The following is a 19,236-nucleotide window of genomic DNA, read 5'->3' as shown; positions in this document are numbered from 1 at the left end:
AGATGGGGGGTCCTATCGGACTTTGGGATCCACCCAACTCTCCACTACTTGTTAGCTCAGGCTACGGCTTGTCACTCAAAGTGGGAATGCCGCTAATTATGCAGAATTTTAAGCCTTAATAAAATAAATAAATAAACTAATGTAAAAAAATAAATGAATGAGCCCCTGTACAGTTGATGAATAGTGAAATAAGATATTGAGACCGAAATCGATTTTTGGACCAGGTTGTAAACATGTTTAATAATGCTGTAAAGTTGGACTTTTTGACATGTGGGTCTATGGGGATTTGCTCCATTTTGGAGCCAGCCTCAAGTGGCCACCAACTCTCTACACCTGGGTCACATGCCACAATTAGACTCCACCCACTGAAAAAAACGTGGGAAACTCCTCATTTATTAGGGAAACTGTTAAACTATATATTTTTTTTGTGCGTCTGAGTGGCCGTGTCGGGATGCCCATTTCTCAGCGTGTGAAAAAGGGTAGGTGAGAGAAAAAGGACGAACAGGAGGAAAAGAGAAATTGGAGAAAACAGGACAGTCGAGGAAAGGTGGAAGGGGTGAGTGATAGATTTGTAAAAACTGCATCAAAACACATCTTTAACCAGTTTCTTGAGCCGCGCATTGAACGCTGCTGATGCTTTAACCATGCAAACATTGCACATTGAATGAACTGTGCCCTCCTCCAACCACCGGGGCCGGGCCAACAGAGAGAGAGAGAGAGAGAGAGAGAGAGAGAGAGAGAGAGAGAGAAAGAAACTGCACTCAGTTGAATAGGTGCCTGGTGGAGCGACACGGGGAGAGAGAGAGGGAGCTCAGAAACCTCGACGAACCGCTCTCCTGTATTCAAGTCCCCTTCCTCTCTTTCTTCTGTAGTTTGCTGCACTCTCCTTTCTCATTCCCCTCCAAATGCTTCTCTCCTTCAAAAGATAACGACTCGCCTCCTTAAACCCAGATCAATTGTTTCCTAAAACTTTCCTCCTCGTCCCGGATCGAGCGGGCAGGTGGAGAGGATGATGGCGAGCGGACCTGCGTCGCTCGGTGCTGCGCTCTTGGTGACCTGCTGCGTCTTGGTGTCGGCCCAGGAGCTGCCGACCAACGGGGTGAACGGGTACAGCCTGCACCCGCCCTACTTTAACCTGGCAGAGGGCACCAAGATCACCGCCACGGCGACCTGCGGGGAGGAGGACACCGGTAGGACCGTGCACGACCTGTACTGCAAGCTGGTCGGAGGCCCGGTGTCCGGAGACCCGAGCCAGACCATCCAGGTGAGCAGAACCTGCCTGTGATTTGACTCAAAAAGTGAACTTGAATAAGTTTCATTTTAAAGAAAGATTTCATTTATAGACGGGGAATACTACAACCTCACCGTAGACTAATATTTGCTCGCAACAGCGCCTTCAATTTTGCGTCTCTGCAGTTAGTTGCGTTTTTAGTATTTTTCCAACATAGACTTACAACACATCTGTGGTACTTAATTGGAACAATAATCCGTGTTCATGTGCTATATTCCCAAATCTGATTTTGAAGTCATTTTAGTTTTTTGGTAACTTACTTTTTTGTGTTGTATTGCTTTGTTAAACTTGTTCTATTATTCCTGGTGCTCATTAGCAGTCTTACTGTAAACTCTTACTGTACTCCTATAGTCCTCCTGTCTGTTTATACTCAGGACATATGACGTGTAGTACAGTTTTAATAGCCTCATTATGCAACGTGCCTGGTATCACTCCTCCTTTTATAAAATTCCCACAGAATCAATAAAGCTGTATTTGCTGTACTCTTTTCTTCCTCCTGAAAACTGCCAGCCTACACTCCTCACTGCATTCAGAGTAGAGAGTTGAACAGAGGGGGTCAGCAGTGTGCACGAATCGCCAACTGCTCTGCCAAGTCATTATTTCATGCACTGCTTCCTTTGTAGGACTTGGCAACGCTCAGCGCAGGCGACTTATATAATGGCAGGCACCATTCCTCTTAGCCACAAGAAACTCCGCCAGTGATTAGGTTTCCACATCGCGCTTTTTTAATGTGATGATGAGTTTGTGAGCTTGTAAAACCCATCAGTGGTCCCATTGTCTGTTTGACAATTAAGCCTCCTGGTATCTGCAGTTAACGCACAAAAGATTGTTGCGGTTTCACGGGTTAACCATTACAGCAGCCCTCTGGGCGATAGCATGAAAGCTTATTGCCTTCTTTCGGCCTCTCTCTTTGATTTTCTCTCTCCCACCTGTTCCCAGCATTCCTCACGGTGACTGACCCGTGTCCTCCTATCCGCTCAGTTACCGCGAGATTATCAAGGCCCGGTGCGACTTCCACTTATGATCCTTGACATTGAACCAGAAGTCATTTTTGTTTTAACTCATCTTTACTACGGGCAAAAAAAGACACTAACACGGTTGGAATTAGAAGTGAAAGTTTAAGATTGATTAGCAGAAGTGGAGAATGAACTAGTTTGGCTGAGAAGCACAAAAATGTGTGCCTTCAGGGCCTTTGTGAGGGTTAGGTGAGGGTTTTTCAGGTTTCTCGCAAGCGCTTACTGTTATAGTAACATATATAGAGAAATGTAGCAAAATAAGCCCTTGTGCACATTTTACTCACATCAGCTTCTCCACCCTGAGGATTAAGCCCAATATCCTCCTGTCAGAGTTTTCATTCAGTCTTTCTCTGATCTGCCTGCTCACAGCAGTTTGAGTGAAGTGGTCATGTTGTTGCTGTATAATTAGCTCAGGAAATCTCCAAAAGAACCCAAGAAATCTGGTCATTAGCTCAAGGAATGGTGCATTATGTGTTCGGTCTAAGAGGTTTAGCCCACTTTGCGGCTCCATTGTAGGTCGGTCCACTCGTCGGGTTGCTGCACCGTCTGGACATGACACACCAAGACAGAAAACGCACACTTTTCTGTGTCGAGGCTAATCCTGTTTTGATTTGACGGCCAGAGTGTTTCTACTAATTAAAAACAGCAGGAGGAGTACTGGTGAGTGGAATGTGTTTGCGCTCGCTTGAAGGACACATGTTGTGGGGACATACAGTACATCTCTTTACACAGCAAAACTGTGGGGTGAAAAAGCAAGTGAATTAGAACTTATGGACAGGGTAAGTCTCCAGTTTATGCAACATTCAGTGTTGTTAAATATCATTGGCTGTGCTCATGTGGACAAAAAAATTGAAGTTTTCCACTAATATTGGCAATAATAGATGACAGTAACAGTTCAATCAGTGCAAAATCATGTAGCATGTAGCATGGACAAACTGGTGTGATCAGAATATTTAATCAGATGCAGAGAGTTGTTATAAACCGTTGTTAATCTTTGATAATAGTAGCTCCTTATAACCATATAAGCACTTCACCTGATGGTTCCTGCCTGGAACCATTCTTTCTGTGCAAAAACCCAACAAAAGTGGACTAAACGTCAGCTAATGAAAGGGGAAGGAAAGACATGAACATGATGTGGGTTGCAATGTGGAATTGTGGGTCAGTCTCGAGCATCTTCCTAGTGTGAATTCCGCAGTAAAGTTCTTCTGTTATATGTATCAGATTTGACACCGTATTGGCTGATGTCAAAAACGTTGTATTTTGATAGGTGCTCAGGGGGCATGTCAACACACGTCTTATCAGTTCATTTTATTTAGCGTCCATGTAAACAGGGATCTCTCATCACAATGTTATGTCGATGTTATGTGGCCATGTTGACTGTCACGGACGTGAGGAAAGATTATAAAACAACTGTGAGATGAGGGAAAAAGACAAACGTGAGAAGTAGTTAATGGAACATGAAAGTTAGATTACGTAAACAAGCAGAGTGACGAGATTGAGGACATCATCTAAAGGTGGAGGGAAGGAAAGAGTGGGAAGTGAGGTGAAAAGCAGCTGAATGTTTGTGTAACACAGAAAGAAAGGAGACTCAGCTCTGCATGTTCGTTTCCAGGTGGCCCCTACACTGAGCTTTTCTAAAGAAGTGAGAAATAGTGTGAAAGGGAGTTTGACAGTCTAGCAGAATTATAGAAGCACACTGTGGACATGTCACGACACTAAGCTCCGGACATGTCTCTTAGAGATGTCACCTTCAAGGTGGGAAATCCCTTTTTTTTTCTCGCAGCCAATGTTTTCTCTCTCATGTCCATGCGTTTAGCCACAGTTTGAAGGTACCTTGTGATCCAACCCTAACCTCCACAAAAATAAAAGCGAAATTCTGATTGACAGCTGATCCCCGCAGTCCCGAGGGAAAGACGAGTTAGGAGAAGTGGTGGGGGGATGGAGGTGGATAGGGAGCAGTGTCCTCTGACCCCAGTGACCTGCAGTGATAACATCTCCTATCCTGGACCTTTGTTCAGGCCCACACTTGTTTAGTTTATGCTAACGCTTTTATTGCCAGCACTGGTTGGGTTAAATGTTCTGACAAGCAAACTGGATTAGCTAAGAAAGAAGAGGATTTAAGAAACCAGAGAGGCAAAGAGACTGCTTCAAGTGGACATGTCCACTTTTGCCTTGACATTATTTAAGCGTGCAGTGTTTGGGACTTTGGAACATTCTTTACTTATTTTTCAGGATTTTTTCTCTTTCTTCTCACAGTGAAAATCACTTTTATTGTGGATTAACTATTGTTGTTACGTGACAAATGAACTGATAGCGGCTTTGAGAGTTGAACTGAAGACTGAGATGCTAAGCTAGTGTTTTGCCATTTGACTGGTGGTGAGTATCTGTGACTCTAGCTTTGGTTGTACGTTCCACGCTGTTGGCACTAGTCAGGCCACTGTAGGCAGATTTTCAGTCGGTTCAGCATGTTGAGTCAATGACAGAGTGAGTGAGTCAGGGAGAACACTCTGATTGGCCGTTCAGCTTAAAGAACCAGTGCACAAGAAGAAAAGTAATACAAGTGAACATAGTCCAAATGGTATATATTTTCTTGACAACACGATCATCTAGCATGAAGAAACTGTAGATGAATTTATCAGTTGATGCTGGAGAGGCCATCTCTGCACAGTGGTTTGTTGCTCTTCCCAGCTTGCTAGTCTCCCTGCTAACAGTAGCTTTTAAGTGACAAAGACTACTGACACCTGCTGGTATGAAGAGACATTTCTTATGTTTCATGCAGGTTTACAGGGTACATTTGTTATTTGGTCACTGGCAGTAGTCTTTGTGGTATGTTCAAGTGCCACGTTTTGGTCCAGACACAGGCAACGTCGTTGTTGCTGGTAGTTCTTAGGGTATAGATTCTCAAAAACTATGCTGTGAATGTGAAGATGTTCACCAGAAATGTTGTGCTTGTTCATTGTAGGAGTTGTCAAAAGTGGACTCAATGGCTCTTTAGACTGAGGTCTTTTTAGGTAATAAATTGGTTTTATGGAAATAGTGTCCATTTCCAACCTTGTTTCTTTGAGGGTGCTTATGCTTTGAAACCCGAGTATTTGGCATTTGTAAGGAACCATAAGTAAAGGAAATTTTCTGTAATAACAACTGCCATATGCCTGTTGATATCTTCAGTGTCTTATATATTATCTTTCATTGGAGAAAATCTCAAAGGCATAGTGACGGACAATGTCAATGTTCATTTAAACACCGGTTTAGCGACATACTGTTGTAAGTTTTACACTTACAGAGAGAATTAGGTCCAGACTCTATCAAAATCCAGGAGCAGACATAAACGCTGGAGTATCACTGTTAAAATGAAAGTACAGAGTAACCTGAGTGGAGTCACCTTTCTGTTGGGACATACGAAACTTGACCCAGGTTGCTTCTGGGACAAACATTTGTAAAAGAAAACCCTTCTTTTCATAGATGTTTACTGTGAACCTGAATCATTGTGCTGCTGTTGTGGCTGGTTACAGAGACTGGTGGGTAACTTAAAGGACGCTGATATTTCTCCACAGTACATCTGTAAATAAAAGGATTTGATTGTACATGCAGCACTTTGAGTCATACCAGCCGAAGACTACAGCACCTCATTACTTTTTATAAAAACCCCAGGTGTATTGACTGACTGAAGTCGCACCTGCAGACACTGGCTTTCATACGGAATAATGTTGCCTTCAAAACTGTTGACAATGGTCCCAACCTTGTAAGTGGAAACTCATGGTAAGGTCTGCGCGCATAAGTTGTGATGTTTTCAGAAATTATGGAAGCGGAAAATATGTTGATTTTATACAGTCACTAACAGTTTCTTCATAATAAGTTTTGATTCCTTAAAAACTCATCCTTTCATTATGCCTTGAATTTTCTACATTAGGTTACATGTAGCTTTCTAAACTGCTTAGCTGCTTAGCAGCAGTGTGTGCACAATTTATGGCTGACATTACCATTTGAACACCAAGCAATTTGTGTACTTGACTTGTCATAGTGTTACCTCAAGCACACAAGCTCCATTTAAAAGCAGCATCAGACTTATATACTCACTTGCCTCTAAAATATGGTGTCAAAATAATAGAAATATGTATCGCTACAACACAGTCTCAAAAATGAAAGCACTCTTAAATCAAAAGCCCTTTCAATTATTTTAAACAAATGCTGAATATCATAACCTTCACGAGGCTAAGATTTAGTGCAGGACTGTTCTATTTGGATGCAGTAAACTGTAAGGTGAGTGTATTTTAGACCTCCTTGATAGATAGCACCTCTGTCGCTGTCTCCTCAGGGCCAGTACTGTGACATCTGTAGTCAAGGCGACAGTGATCGCGCCCATCCCATCACCAACGCCATCGACGGGACAGAGCGATGGTGGCAGAGCCCTCCCCTGTCCCGCAGCACGGAGTACAACGAGGTGAACGTTACCCTGGACCTTGGACAGGTAGGACTCATTAAACGCATTGCATGCGTGCATCACGATTTACTGTGTGTGCTCTGCTTCTGCTCTTCTACCGCGTGACCGAGTGTCAGACTCTTTTCGTATGTTTTCACGCAAATTTATATGATTTCTGGCATTTCTGGCATCCCAAGGGTATTTAGATTTGTGTTTATTTAAAGTGGACCCTGATGAGGTCCTGGGCCTCAGTGCTTGTGAAGTGTAACCTATAGCCTGCATTCCTGCCCATTTATGACTTCATTGCTGTTGACCTGATCATGGATGTGCGATTGGATGCTGGCCTTTCAGACTACATGCAAACGTGTCAGTTTTTAGTCTCTTCTGATAATTCAGAATCACTGATAAATTCCAACACCTCCATTACACTCTAAGAAAACATCTGTTGACTCACCCTTTGACAGTTTGCTGTGATAAACAGTTCCAAATCTGATAGTTAATGTCAAATAAATGTAAAGGTGTTAATCATCCTCCTGAACCTCAGCGACCTGAACCAAATATCAAACCATTTCATTTGACTTGGAGCGGTTTCTTCTTGCTGGTGTTACAGTCGTGAGTCCGTGAGATTCATCAGGCCACATACAGGAGACAAAACATTCCCTGTGCTCTAAGTTAACCTTCTCGTGTTTTTGAACGTCGTTCTTGAACAACCCCTTTATGCTCCTGAATGCGGCTCTTTTGTGCCAGGCTCTCCTACTCGAGTGCCTTCCTCATTCATCAGTGGAGAGACCTTCCCTCTGTGTGTATGTGCACTTGTGTCTTTGGCGAGTGCGTTTTCTGCGAGTGGCATTCAGTTTCCCTTCCCTCCTCCATCCGTCGTCCCTCACTTTGTTCCCTTCCGTCTCTCAGGGCTGAGGGGCTCAACAGAGAGGCATAGAGTTGTGACAGTCTGTGTGTTTAGCCTGTTAAAGCTTTTATGAGGTTGTTTACTTTGTGCCCGTAGGAAAAATTTCTTTATAAAGTCTTTAAAGAAGAATATGAACGGTGCCAGAGCTCAGTGTTGTCATCATTTAGACACTCAGTGTGTAGTTAGTGGACTGGATGGAAACAATAGCTACCAGCTACCTGTGATGACATCCACATTCCTTTCATGCCTTTTTTGTTTTGACATTTAAGAGAAGTGAAGTGAGTTGTTAAAGATTCATTTCACCCTCCTGAACGGACAGAAAAATAATCTGATGACATCACTTTTGTCTCTGGAAGATCGCAGTGGACATTTTCATAACATTACTGATAGCGACCAGTAATCACTAGTTGCAGGTAAAGAAGTACAGATCTGCTCATTTAAATCCAAATGAGTGGAATATTATCACAATAGTTTCAATTAAAGCCTGTTCAGAACATATATATATATATATATAAAAAAGGTCCTGATTGTCCAAGACCTGCAGGTAGCTGCTGCAGATGAACAACTTCATGTCTGGTCCAGATGTTTTAAAGTTACGTCACATTGAGATGTTTCGGATGCTGTGATGCTCACACGGCAAAGCAACTTGAGTGGAGAGAGGGATCTAGTTACCAGGTTGTGGTTTTGTCTTGAAAGAATGTAGGTGGGCTTGTGTGTGTGTGTGTGTGTGTGTGTGTGTGTGTGTGTGTGTGTGTGTTAGTGGCGGGCTGCAGAGAGGGTGTTGAACATCCCACCCACCTAACCCCCCACCTCCTCCTGAATGAAAGGGAGTAGAGAGAGATTGGAATGTCAGTTAACCTGTCTCAACCCGCAGAGGGGATGGATTGTTAAATTACCCCCGACTTTACCCCCCTCTCTTTCTCTCTGCTGGTTGTGGCTATGCGATGAAGTGAAACCTTGATATAGTACTCTGTACGATGACTGGACGTTTGTATTTCTCTCTCAGAGTTTTACATGTTAAAATGATTATATCATCATACGTAAGGGTGAGTATATAAATATGAAATACAAATGAAATTACTTCAATTTAGAGCCTGTCATGAGTCCAGCAGGTAACAGCCTGGTACAGCACGTTTACCTTTTTGGTCTCTGTAGCTAATTTGACAATTGGTGAATTTCTACATAACTCACTCAATTTATCTACATTATTTCTAGTCAAAAATTGTGCGAACTTGAGTTTTCTTGGTGTGGAATCATCTGGCAATAAATACAGTCACCAGTAGCATCAGTCTACCAAGCACAGACTGCAGCAACCACATTACTGAACACATTTGACTGGAATCTGAATGAGCATCGTTTATCAGTGGTGTGAGATTGTTATTGTTATACCTACTCAGGAATGACTTACACTAAGTTTAAAAACCTCTTCATACTCCCTTTTTTTTTTTTTTTACTTTCTTGCTTTTCACCCTCAGTAATACATGATCACTCCAGTGCATGCATTTCTTCAGAAGCTGGCTTTGTTTTCATGGTCCTTGTATAAAATATATGCCAGGCTTTCAGATAAGGAGAATAAGTTCACAAACTGTTAACATTCTTCCTCCTGCAGCACCGTTTCTGTATCTGAACCATTTGTTCTATCGTTTACAGATAACCTCCAGCCCAATATAGACCGTTTTTATCTTTCTCCTGCTTTCATATCTTCTTCTGCTCATCCTCCTCTCAGACACTCTTCTCATTAGATTGCCTCCTTGTTGCTGGGTTCTCTGCTGCAGAGTTTTCCACTTTCTACTCTTCTGACTCTCATGTTGCAAAATAAATAAATAAATAAATAACTCCAGTAAAAACAGCTTGAGTGTTTTTTTGTAAAGATTTTATTCTTATCAGTCTTAAAGTCTGGTTCTCGCATCCTTAGACAAATCTTGCAAAAAATCTCTCATCATCTCTTTAATATAAGAATGAAGGATAAAAATATTCCAACATCACTGGCAGTTTTTTGCTTCAAAATATATTATTACATGAAAATGTAATAACTTTATGTACGGCTAAAAATAGCCAGCAGCTGTAGCTGTCAGATAAATGTAGGGAAATAAAAGGAGAGTAGAAGTGTTCCATGGAAAGAATTTGAAATACACAAAGAAATGTCCACTATATTAAAGTAATCTTCATGTCTGTACGTGCCAGGCTCCCTGTTGGTTCATGTATTATATGGGCTCTGGGACAGGCAGAGGAAGGAAGGCGATGAAAGAGGAGTGACAGCTACCTGATGAACTGTAGGCTATGAATCATCAGATGAGGTCATACCTGGTTTGGACTTGTAATATAGTAGAGTAGGCTGTGTAGCCTACGTGCGATGTTCCGTTAGTGTGTTTTCACGTTTGTTTCATTCCTCAGATGTGTGGTAGTGAAAGAACTGTTATTACAGGTAAAGGGGAGGGGAGTGGAAAAAGGTAGGAGGCCCATAATAGACCAATAAATACAGTCGGAAGGGGAGGTGAAATAAAATTCCCAGGAAGACAGAAGAGGAAGGAGGGCTGTCCAGAACATGGGGAGGAGATGACAGAGGAAAAGAACAGGGGATTGTTGTCTGTTTGTGTAAGCTATTATTAGAGCACAATATAGGCTTCAGACGACATTTGTGTGTATACATGTTCTTCAGGTGAGGTTGTATGTTTTCCATACCTCCCTCCGTGAGGTAATCAGACCCTGTCAGTGTCTTTAGCCTCCAGCCCTACAGGGCTGCGTGAAGTCCTCTGCAGTTTCCGTGATTTAAAGGTGTTTTGGCTTCATTCCTGCAGACAGAGGCGGTTCTTGGCATGGGCAATGTGGGGGCGGCATGAACAGCACAAGAGAAAAAAACAAAATTGCTATGGGGTGGGGGCGCCTGATCTGGTCTAGGTTGGTGGAACATGTCTAAGTAACATCTGCTTGAACGTCAGGTCCAAACGTTTCCCAACAGAACACTGAATTATCAGATTAAGTAGGGACCTCCTACCTATTGTATGTGTTCTATATAAAACTCGGCCTAGTGCTATTTATAAATATACATCATGCATTCAATATTGCATTTTCTACAGTATGTTGGATTCATGTTAATGTGTGCTGAAATTTAAATGAATTAAAAAAAATGTATACAAAATGTCTAATCAACCAAAGGTTTTTTGACCCCCCCCCCCCCCCCCAAAGCTTTTCTTTGCAGGTTTATATCATGATGATGTTAATCCCATACTAACCGTTCTTACTGCCTACTGTCTCACCGACTAGGTTTCCTGGTATATTGGCAGGTTTTTCCCAAACACAAACAAAGAGACAAACACATACACCGACACACACTGTTGAGGTAGCGCCATTGTTCAGTGTAAGTAGGATCGAGCTCAGTGCCAAGTGCCAGTGATTCCTCTCTACCTGCTATTGATGTGGTTTTAACATCAGAGTGCATCTTTCAAGGACTAACCAGGAACTTTGTGGGAGGCTTCGTAATTTGGGGAAATCACCATTTGTGACGAGATTTATGAGGGAAAACAGTTTACCTTTAAGAAAAAGGACAATATGACATGTTAAATTATAGAGTCACATCAGGAACACATTCCCATCCAAGCTTCCTAAAGTCAATTATCACCAGTGAACCTGTTCCAACTATTCTACGCTTCTACAACAATAAACTGGGATGTGATACAACATGTTGTGATTCAGCACCCGGAAATGACCTGTTAATAAATTAGAAAACTGAGCTGAACTTAAAGAGAATTTGATGAATTTCGACATGACACACTGGGACATTATATTATATTATACCTTCTCGGCCTCTAGATGAGCAAAATTTCTGCGTGTTTTCTTTTGACATCGACCTGTGTGACTTTCTGACTACAATCAGTCTGCTCTCTGCCAATTCTGCTATTTACGAGCGAAGCGTAAGCAAACGAGACGCAGCCCAGAGCTTGTTATTTTATGCATGAGTGTTTTGTTTTTGGTTTGGCACAGACATTTTCAGACCTTTTTTTTTTTTTTTCCCCCAAGTGTGACATCTTGTCTGTGCTTGTGTAGTTGCTGCTGTAGTCGGGCAGAAAGCCCTTTGAGAGTGTGTGAGAGTTTTCAAGATATCATCTTTTATTCAGTGCAACGTCTCACGCCTCATGTTTTTCCCTGTCATCACAATCAACCTTCTGATCTAGTGCTTCTTTCTTGCTGCTCTGCTATGAACTATTCTTCTCTATCGTGAGTCTCTCCAGCCACAGAGACTCTTTTGTACCGTGTTTGACAGAGTAGTCATGGGAGAATGAGGGGATTAAGATGAATATTATGAACTTCAAAGATCTCTCTCTTGTTCCTGTGTATCCCCTTTTATTCTTCTACAAATGTGTCTGTTTGATTTTTTTGTTAGTTTTAGTTTTGAGTTTTCGTTGAGTGACTGGTGGTTCATAGTGACCTGTTTCTGTCAACTAGTTAACAGAAACCGTGATGGTGCACCATGCTGAACGAACAAGAAATAATTCAAGATGTTAGAAATGAAACAGTAGATGACAGCGGAATAACGGGCTCTGATTTTGGCTGCTGATGCATTTCCATCATTTTTCAAGGAAAAGCAGCGTAATATTCTTCAGTTCCAGCTTTGTATTTGGGAATTGTCAGTGTTTTTAGAAAGGTCAAGACTCCAGCAGCACTTTATTAGACTGACACGTTTTGACTCGTGGCCTTCCTCAGGGTCACCCCTAGATGACTTTTCCCTAATTTCTTTTCCTCCTCTGTGCACCTTGAAGTTATGTTCTGTTAGACTCGTCCTATGGGCTGAGGGGAGGGGCCTCTGTGGATCATCCCACAGATACTTGATCAGTTTGAGATCTTGTGAATTTGGAGGACAGGTCAACACCTTGTGCTGGAGATGGCTGCTGCCATCAAGGAGTGTCATTGCTATGAGGTGGGGGTGTCTGGTCTGGTCTAGGTGGATGATACATGTCAAAAGTAACATCCACATTAGTGCCAGGTCCAAAAGTTTCCCAGAAGAACATTTAATTTTCACAATATGGTCAATAATATTCACTTCTCCTGTCTGTGGTCATAATGTTTTGGTTGGTGAACATCCAGCTGAAGTTGTGTTACTCTGGAAGCTGTGATGCATTATGTTTCTTTGACTTTCTGTAATTAGGTCTGGGCAGGTGTCATAACAATGGCCTTGTTTTTTACATGCTCATATCTTTTTACAGAGTGACACTGTGATGGTCTTGTGGGGCCACTACACTGGCAAAGTGAGTTGAAAGCAAAGACCCACATGTGTACTGTGTGTGTTGATTTACCGTGGGATCAGCAGTACTAGTAACACTTTTATATTCCGTGCAGCCATCTTTATCAATTGTGAACAGCTAATTCTGCTAAGCTGCGTTTCACCATTTGTCCAGTGAGGACATGCTTCAGTCATTGCTTTATATGTGATGTATATGCTGTCACCATTAAGTCTTCAGAAAGGGCTTTGACTGCGTGCAGTTTTCCTCTTTCTTCTCTTGTGGTATTTTCCACAGTGAATCAGTCAACCACACAATTTAGTCACACATTAGTCAATAGCGGTCCTCTTTCTGTTTCTCTACTTTGGATCCTTTTTTAGAGTTGGCCGTCATTTTGAGGGACAGCGGTTGCACTCATTCATTCGCCCCCTCCACTCCTCCGTCCCCGTGATTCACTCTTATTTCTGTCACCGTTTATACTGATTGGCCTTCGTCCTTCCATTCTCTTTTGTCCGTCTATTCCAGGGTTAAACGTTGCCTCCGAAACTGTGTCCCCCTCACACAAGCGCACGAATGCTGACGCGCAGTGCACATTTTTCGGTCATTCATTATGTGTACTCGGCAGGAAAATGAGCAAAGAGGGGGAGAATAAGAGGTGGAGAGATAGAGGGAGAAATCTGACCTTAATAGGAATGATTCAGTTGTGAGTGAAGGCAAGTAAAGAGGGATAATGAAAGTGATGAAGGCAGGGAGGGAATGAATGAGGGGAGGTAGTCCAAAATAGTTTGCAGATATTTTCAGTGGTCTTTTTTTTTTTTTTTTAGCTGTCTGTGTGTTGTTGTAACTCCTATCAGGTTGTGTTGATGTTGGCAGGTTAATGCACCTTCACTTTTGGCTTTGGTTTGGTGGACAAATTTAGATAAATGCAGCATTATAGTTAACTGGAGTTCAGAAGAACAGCACATTTTATGACATCAGACACAACATTGACTTGACTCTTGGAGCCAAGACTGTAGAACAATATTTGTGCACTCTTTCAATGCACATTTTGTTTAACGTGGTTTGCTTTTAGTTACTATTTTAGTTCCAAAACTTCTCAGATAATCTCTAGAGATGAAAGCATTCAATAAAACACAAGTGTGGGATCATAGTTCAGAGTTATTGTTCACTAGCTCTGTTTTCAGGTAGATTAAGGTTAAAGTATAACTCCGGAAATGTTCTAATGTGTAGTGTGCAACATGCAAAAATCTGCATTTTACATTTTGATTGATTTGGTGGCTTAAATAAATAAATTTAAATAAATAAATTCAGCTTAGGGTAAATATAATGTCTCCTTATTATTTATGGTAATATAAAACACATACAGCTATGTAACATATATAAAAAATAGTCATCAAAAATGCTTGGAACTCCAGTTTAAATCCCCTATTTAAACTCCAACTCCAGTATATGGCCTTAAAAGTGGTAGTAGCCCATTAGTTTTACTCTCATATAATCACTCATATAATTCTTGAACTCTGACCTTCATCGTTTTCAATTTTTCTTGAAAAAATATACGATGAAGGTAGGCAAAAATTTCAACAAAAATATCTTAAGGAAGGAGAAGGGGCGATGGAGAAACTGGGGAGATTAAGAGTAAGAATGAAAGAGAAAAAGGGAGGAGAAAAGGAGGAGGAGGACGACAGGAAGGGGAGAGGGAAGGACTCCAGCTGGGAATGAGAGAAAAAGACAAGAAGGCATTCATACGCTGGCTTTGATTGAAATGTCAAACGCAGTGCTCCGTGTGTGCGCACGTCTTTGTGCGTGGTGTTGTGTGTCATTATCAAAGCAGAGGAAGTGATTATAAGAGGGTACCTCCCGTCCTCATTGCTGTCCTTCAGTTGTTGGGGTGTATTCATATACGTATTTGTCTCAGCTCTGTTCTACTGTCCTCTGTAGACATTATATCCCGTCTTGCAAAGCAATACATTTGACAAACCCAGTGTTTCGCTCTCTACTCATGCATGAAGACTGTTCCAACCCACTGATCTGTCTCAGGTCAAAGGTCATTGTCAGGCTCTTGAGTTCTCAACTTCCAGCTGCTTTGAACCCCCTGACCGACCCCAGTGCTCGCACACAAATCTTTTCTCTTAAGTGTACCTACCCAAACTCTGTCCGTTGCTTGCCCCGTTCACCTCGTCAACGCTGAGCTTATCTTTTAACCTCCACCACAGACAGTCTCCTTAAATCATCTCTGTTTGCCTCATTTTCTCTTGCTGCTCCTCGAACTTCTACCTGTCTGGTCCTGCTTTTTCCCTTTTCCCTTTTCCCTTCTTGTCTGTCACCATGCTTTCCTCTCTTCATCACTCCGTCTCCTTTCCCTGAGCTGCTACTGGAAGGCAAAGAGAGAATAAATGGCAGCTTTACAGAGTCAAAATGTAAAAATGAACTATTGTAAGAGCAGGGTACAAATGAAGGAGTGTGATTTCAGCTGTAGTCACAGTAAAAGGGCAAGAAAGATTACATTTTTTCCAGTCAATTCATCTGTTGATTATTTCAAGTAGGTTGCAGCAATGACTCCCAGTCACTGAATCAGACGAAACAAAATGCTGACGCTGCTCTGTCCTGTTGTTTTGAGGTCGGGAGGCTGGTGAATCATCTCTGAGACGCACATGTGCTGCTGTGGTAGATCGTTTAATTTTTTTATGGAGTCCATATTATTGAGTATTATTGAGAGTTTTCACCTTTTTAACAATCTGTCCCTTTTGGTTGCAGGACCTTGTATAATCAGGAAACGAATGTAGATGTGTTAACATATTTCATGCAAATCAACTTATTCACACCGTCAATTACGACAATGCATCATTGCAACCCTAAAGATGTCTATAAATGCTATTGTAAAATGTAAACATAAATTGACCTTGAAAGAGGAGGAAAGCAGATCAAAAAAGCAAGGAAGAAAAGTCTCAATTATCCTATTAATAAACTTCCCCAAAAATAATAGTTGTACTTCAACTGTTGTTATACTACTTGTGTACACTCGTCCTGGGGCCAGTTTGGAGGTTGGGTGGCTAAAGGCTCCTCACATTCACATAGGGATGTGTTTAAAGCTGAAGTTTGCGTTGGTAGTACCTCCTGGTGGATGAGTTAACCAACTCATACAGTTGAAGTTATCCTGGTTGGTGGTAAAAAGTCAAAATGTTCGTAAACAATTAATCATTTAAGTCATTTGTCATTCAAAAAGCCCAGAAATATTTTTAGTTTTTTTTTTCACTTTTGGTCAGATAAAATCCTTCATGTTACCCTGAGATCTGGAGACTAGACTACGTCTGGTTGGTCCACAAATGAACCAATTTACCAAATAACACTCCATAGCATGAACAGTAATGAGGAATCTCTATATGGCTTTATTTTAGTGCTCCGTCAGCATGTTTGGTTACATGGTACATATGGGAATGGGCCTTCTTCAGGTGGATCAACAAAACAAGGAAAGAAAATCCAAAGTGAAACCTTAAGAATCTGGTTCAGACATGTTGGTTGTCACCAAGAGGCAGAGCGACGTCTATCCATTCAGCTCACTCTCTTTGTCTTGCGTGTTTGCTCACCCTCACAACCTCCGTTTGATGCGGCAGTGGTCCTGGGCCCTCCCAATGACTTAGCATTCAGAATACTCCTCAATGGGCCCTTTATCACACCATTGTGTCAGTGAGAGTGTTTGGCCCATTGAGAAAGACTGCTGAGAACAAACATGGAGGAAACAGTTGGTTGCAAATGGCTAGTGGAGTGTCTTTAATCCTTCTCAGTGCGACAGAGGAAATGGGATTCAATGGTCCATTAATTAAAAATGAGATTAAACTGGTTAATCAGTCACTTGAAAGACTTGCTAACAAACCATTTGAATGTCTGTTTTCATCTTGAATTTTATTTAGTCTTCAGTTCCACTTAACAAAAATCACTCCCTGACTGAGAGAGAAATGTTCTGCTGAAGGAGTTTTGATTTCTTTTTAAGGACATACTCTCTCCAAGGACAAGCACATCGCACATTCAGACCACGCAGATTAAGTTGTCAGTAGCTCGGTGTTTGGTCTTTAGAAGTTGTTTAGCCTTTTCATGGTCTCTGTGTGAGCGACCCTCTATACAGACGCCCTTTAGCACAGTTTTAAATGAGATCAAGATATTTTTTTTTCAAAAGCAGATCAATTCAAACATGAAAATAAGATTTTTTTATTATTTGACCTTTCTAGGACATTAGTAGAAAGCAGTTCAGTGCTTTGATTACAAGACAGATTGCACTTGTCCATATACTGTGAAGGAACGGACCGTTCACTTTCTCCGGTTGTCCCCATCTTGTTCACTCCAAGCTAATTCATGTAAGTGGAGCTGAAGCTGATCAGTGATGTCTAGGTGGATAAGATGGCAACAAGTGAGAGCCCCTTCCCTTTCAAAGTCTCCACACCCCACCCAGTTGCAGTTGTCATGAATGTAAAAATTGATCATATAGACCAAAAGTTTTATTGTACCAGGCTGCAAACATTTACATTTAATTTCTTTAATGAGACGTAGCTTAGCACAAGAAACCAGGAGAACTTTGGGAAACCGTTAATGGAGTAAAGGCTTTTGGTTCACGTTCTACCGTGTAAGCCCAGAGTGTTGTCATCTGTACGTTGAGATTTTAGATCCAAACACGAAGAACTCACTTCAACAAGAATAATTATCAGATTGCAGTTTCAGTCATATCGGTCAAGTTGCAGAAGTTCAGTGTATCCAGCTGCGCTGTGTGAGGAGGAGTGTGTGCAGCTTCCTCTCTAGACAAAACCCAGACAGAAAAACAGGTTCTGTGCCAGGCTCTTCCTTGAAGGACACAAGTGACTTTGAGCAGTCTTCTTATTGCTCTGCCAAGCCAGACTAAGAATAGACTGATGCTAATGTCTGCCTACTATCACACAATGAGCTCATTTAGTGTGATATAACAGCAAGCTGGATTTAACTTTTACACTGTTTACTGTAAAACCTCAGATGACTTATTTTTAATCATTTGTACTTAAGCCAGTCTGAATTAGATTGAACTTTAAAACAGGACCTCTAAATCAGGACTGTTGGACATGCAGATATTTTTTATGCACATGCAGTACTCATTAAGTCTTGGCTTTGAACATTGTTGATATTTTGTGGATTATTTTTTATTATCCCTCATGTTCTTCACTGCTGTGGTTAAAATTTCATCATGTTTTTTTGTCCTAGCCATGAGTGATGTTTTGTTGTTTTCTTGTAGCACAGGGTTTGTAATTTCTTCAGTTGCCAATAGTGTTAGAAGTCCATTTTCACTCAGTTACTGGCATTTCATTAGGGTTTTCATATTTGCTAATCTGGACAAATAATGTGTCTAATACTGTACAACGTATTCCAAGGCTTTCACTGTGCCTGGAAAGTAACTAGTATGTAGATCTTGACTTTTGCCAAAACTATAATAATATCTTAATTGTATTAAAATGGGGAAATATTGTATTAGAAGTAGTTACTTTGCAGTTTGTTAAAAGATAGGCACCTTTTGTGGAATCGTATTTTTTTTTTAAATACATCATAGATTCATGATCAACTTACTGTCTAGGTAGCACGTATAAAAACCAGAAGTTTCTCTGACCTTTCCCCCTTTAGTTCTGTTTTTTAAAAGTTGATTCTGGATGTCTGGAATGTAGCTTTTCTTGAAAACTATCAGCAGTCCATCAGTTTTCTTTTTCTGGATTTTACTTATCAGCGTTTTCCACGAATGGAGGAAGAAAGGCAGGCAAATAAAGGATAAAATGTAGAGAAATGGGTCAAAAGAGGAAACAAAGTGGGAGGAGAAGAAATAGTAGGGACAAAGAGGCTTGCCCTTGTTAATGTGACAGTAAATATTGGTTTCCAGGAGATTGTTTGAGTTTCTTTTCTTTTCTTAGCTGGCGACTGAAAAGGAGGGGTCATGGGGGGATGAGGTAATGGGCCTCAAGGGGAATGTTAGGGCAGTAAGTTCATTATATATATATAGTCAAAAAAAAAAAACTAAAAACTGATTTTCTCAGCAATTTGTTCCAAAATGTAATCAAACTCTGTGTGGTCTTGTTTTTATTAAAAATGAGAACACACGTTAGACTGTGGGGCCATTTCTCTGGACCCATAATTTTTTGCGAATAAAAAACCCGCAAATGACATAAGGTAAGGTAAATCAGCTACAGCTACATAATTCGTAATAATTTTCCAAGATATTCTACTAGAAAATAGTAGAAAATACTAACAACTTGCTTTTGGGAGCTTGTTTTTCCTTGTATGTAACCATACGAAAAACAAGCACCTGAAAACACACCGAAGTGAAGAGTTTTCAGTCCTATTCAGTCAGCTGAGTTTGACTGAGTTTTCAGTCCTATTAAAGC

General features: G+C 41.2%; 1 protein-coding gene across 3 annotated transcripts in view; it reads left to right on the top strand.

Moving 5' to 3' along the window:
- Positions 1-779: 779 nt before the first annotated feature.
- lama5 (laminin, alpha 5) overlaps positions 780-19,236 on the top strand; it is an 83,220-nt gene continuing 64,763 nt past the window's right edge. For all 3 annotated transcript variants that reach the window (XR_007114307.1, XM_047606975.1, XM_047606961.1), the window contains exons 1-2: positions 780-1,264; positions 6,623-6,775. Coding sequence is in view for 2 of the 3 variants with exons in the window: in XM_047606975.1 (XP_047462931.1) it covers positions 1,010-1,264; positions 6,623-6,775 (408 nt within the window). In the remaining variant the exon portion in view is untranslated. The remainder of the gene's footprint in view (positions 1,265-6,622; positions 6,776-19,236) is intronic.

This window comes from Mugil cephalus, chromosome 1, assembly GCF_022458985.1.
Source record: "Mugil cephalus isolate CIBA_MC_2020 chromosome 1, CIBA_Mcephalus_1.1, whole genome shotgun sequence".
NCBI classification, from domain to species: domain Eukaryota; kingdom Metazoa; phylum Chordata; class Actinopteri; order Mugiliformes; family Mugilidae; genus Mugil; species Mugil cephalus.
This window is presented reverse-complemented; position numbering and strand designations above follow the sequence as displayed.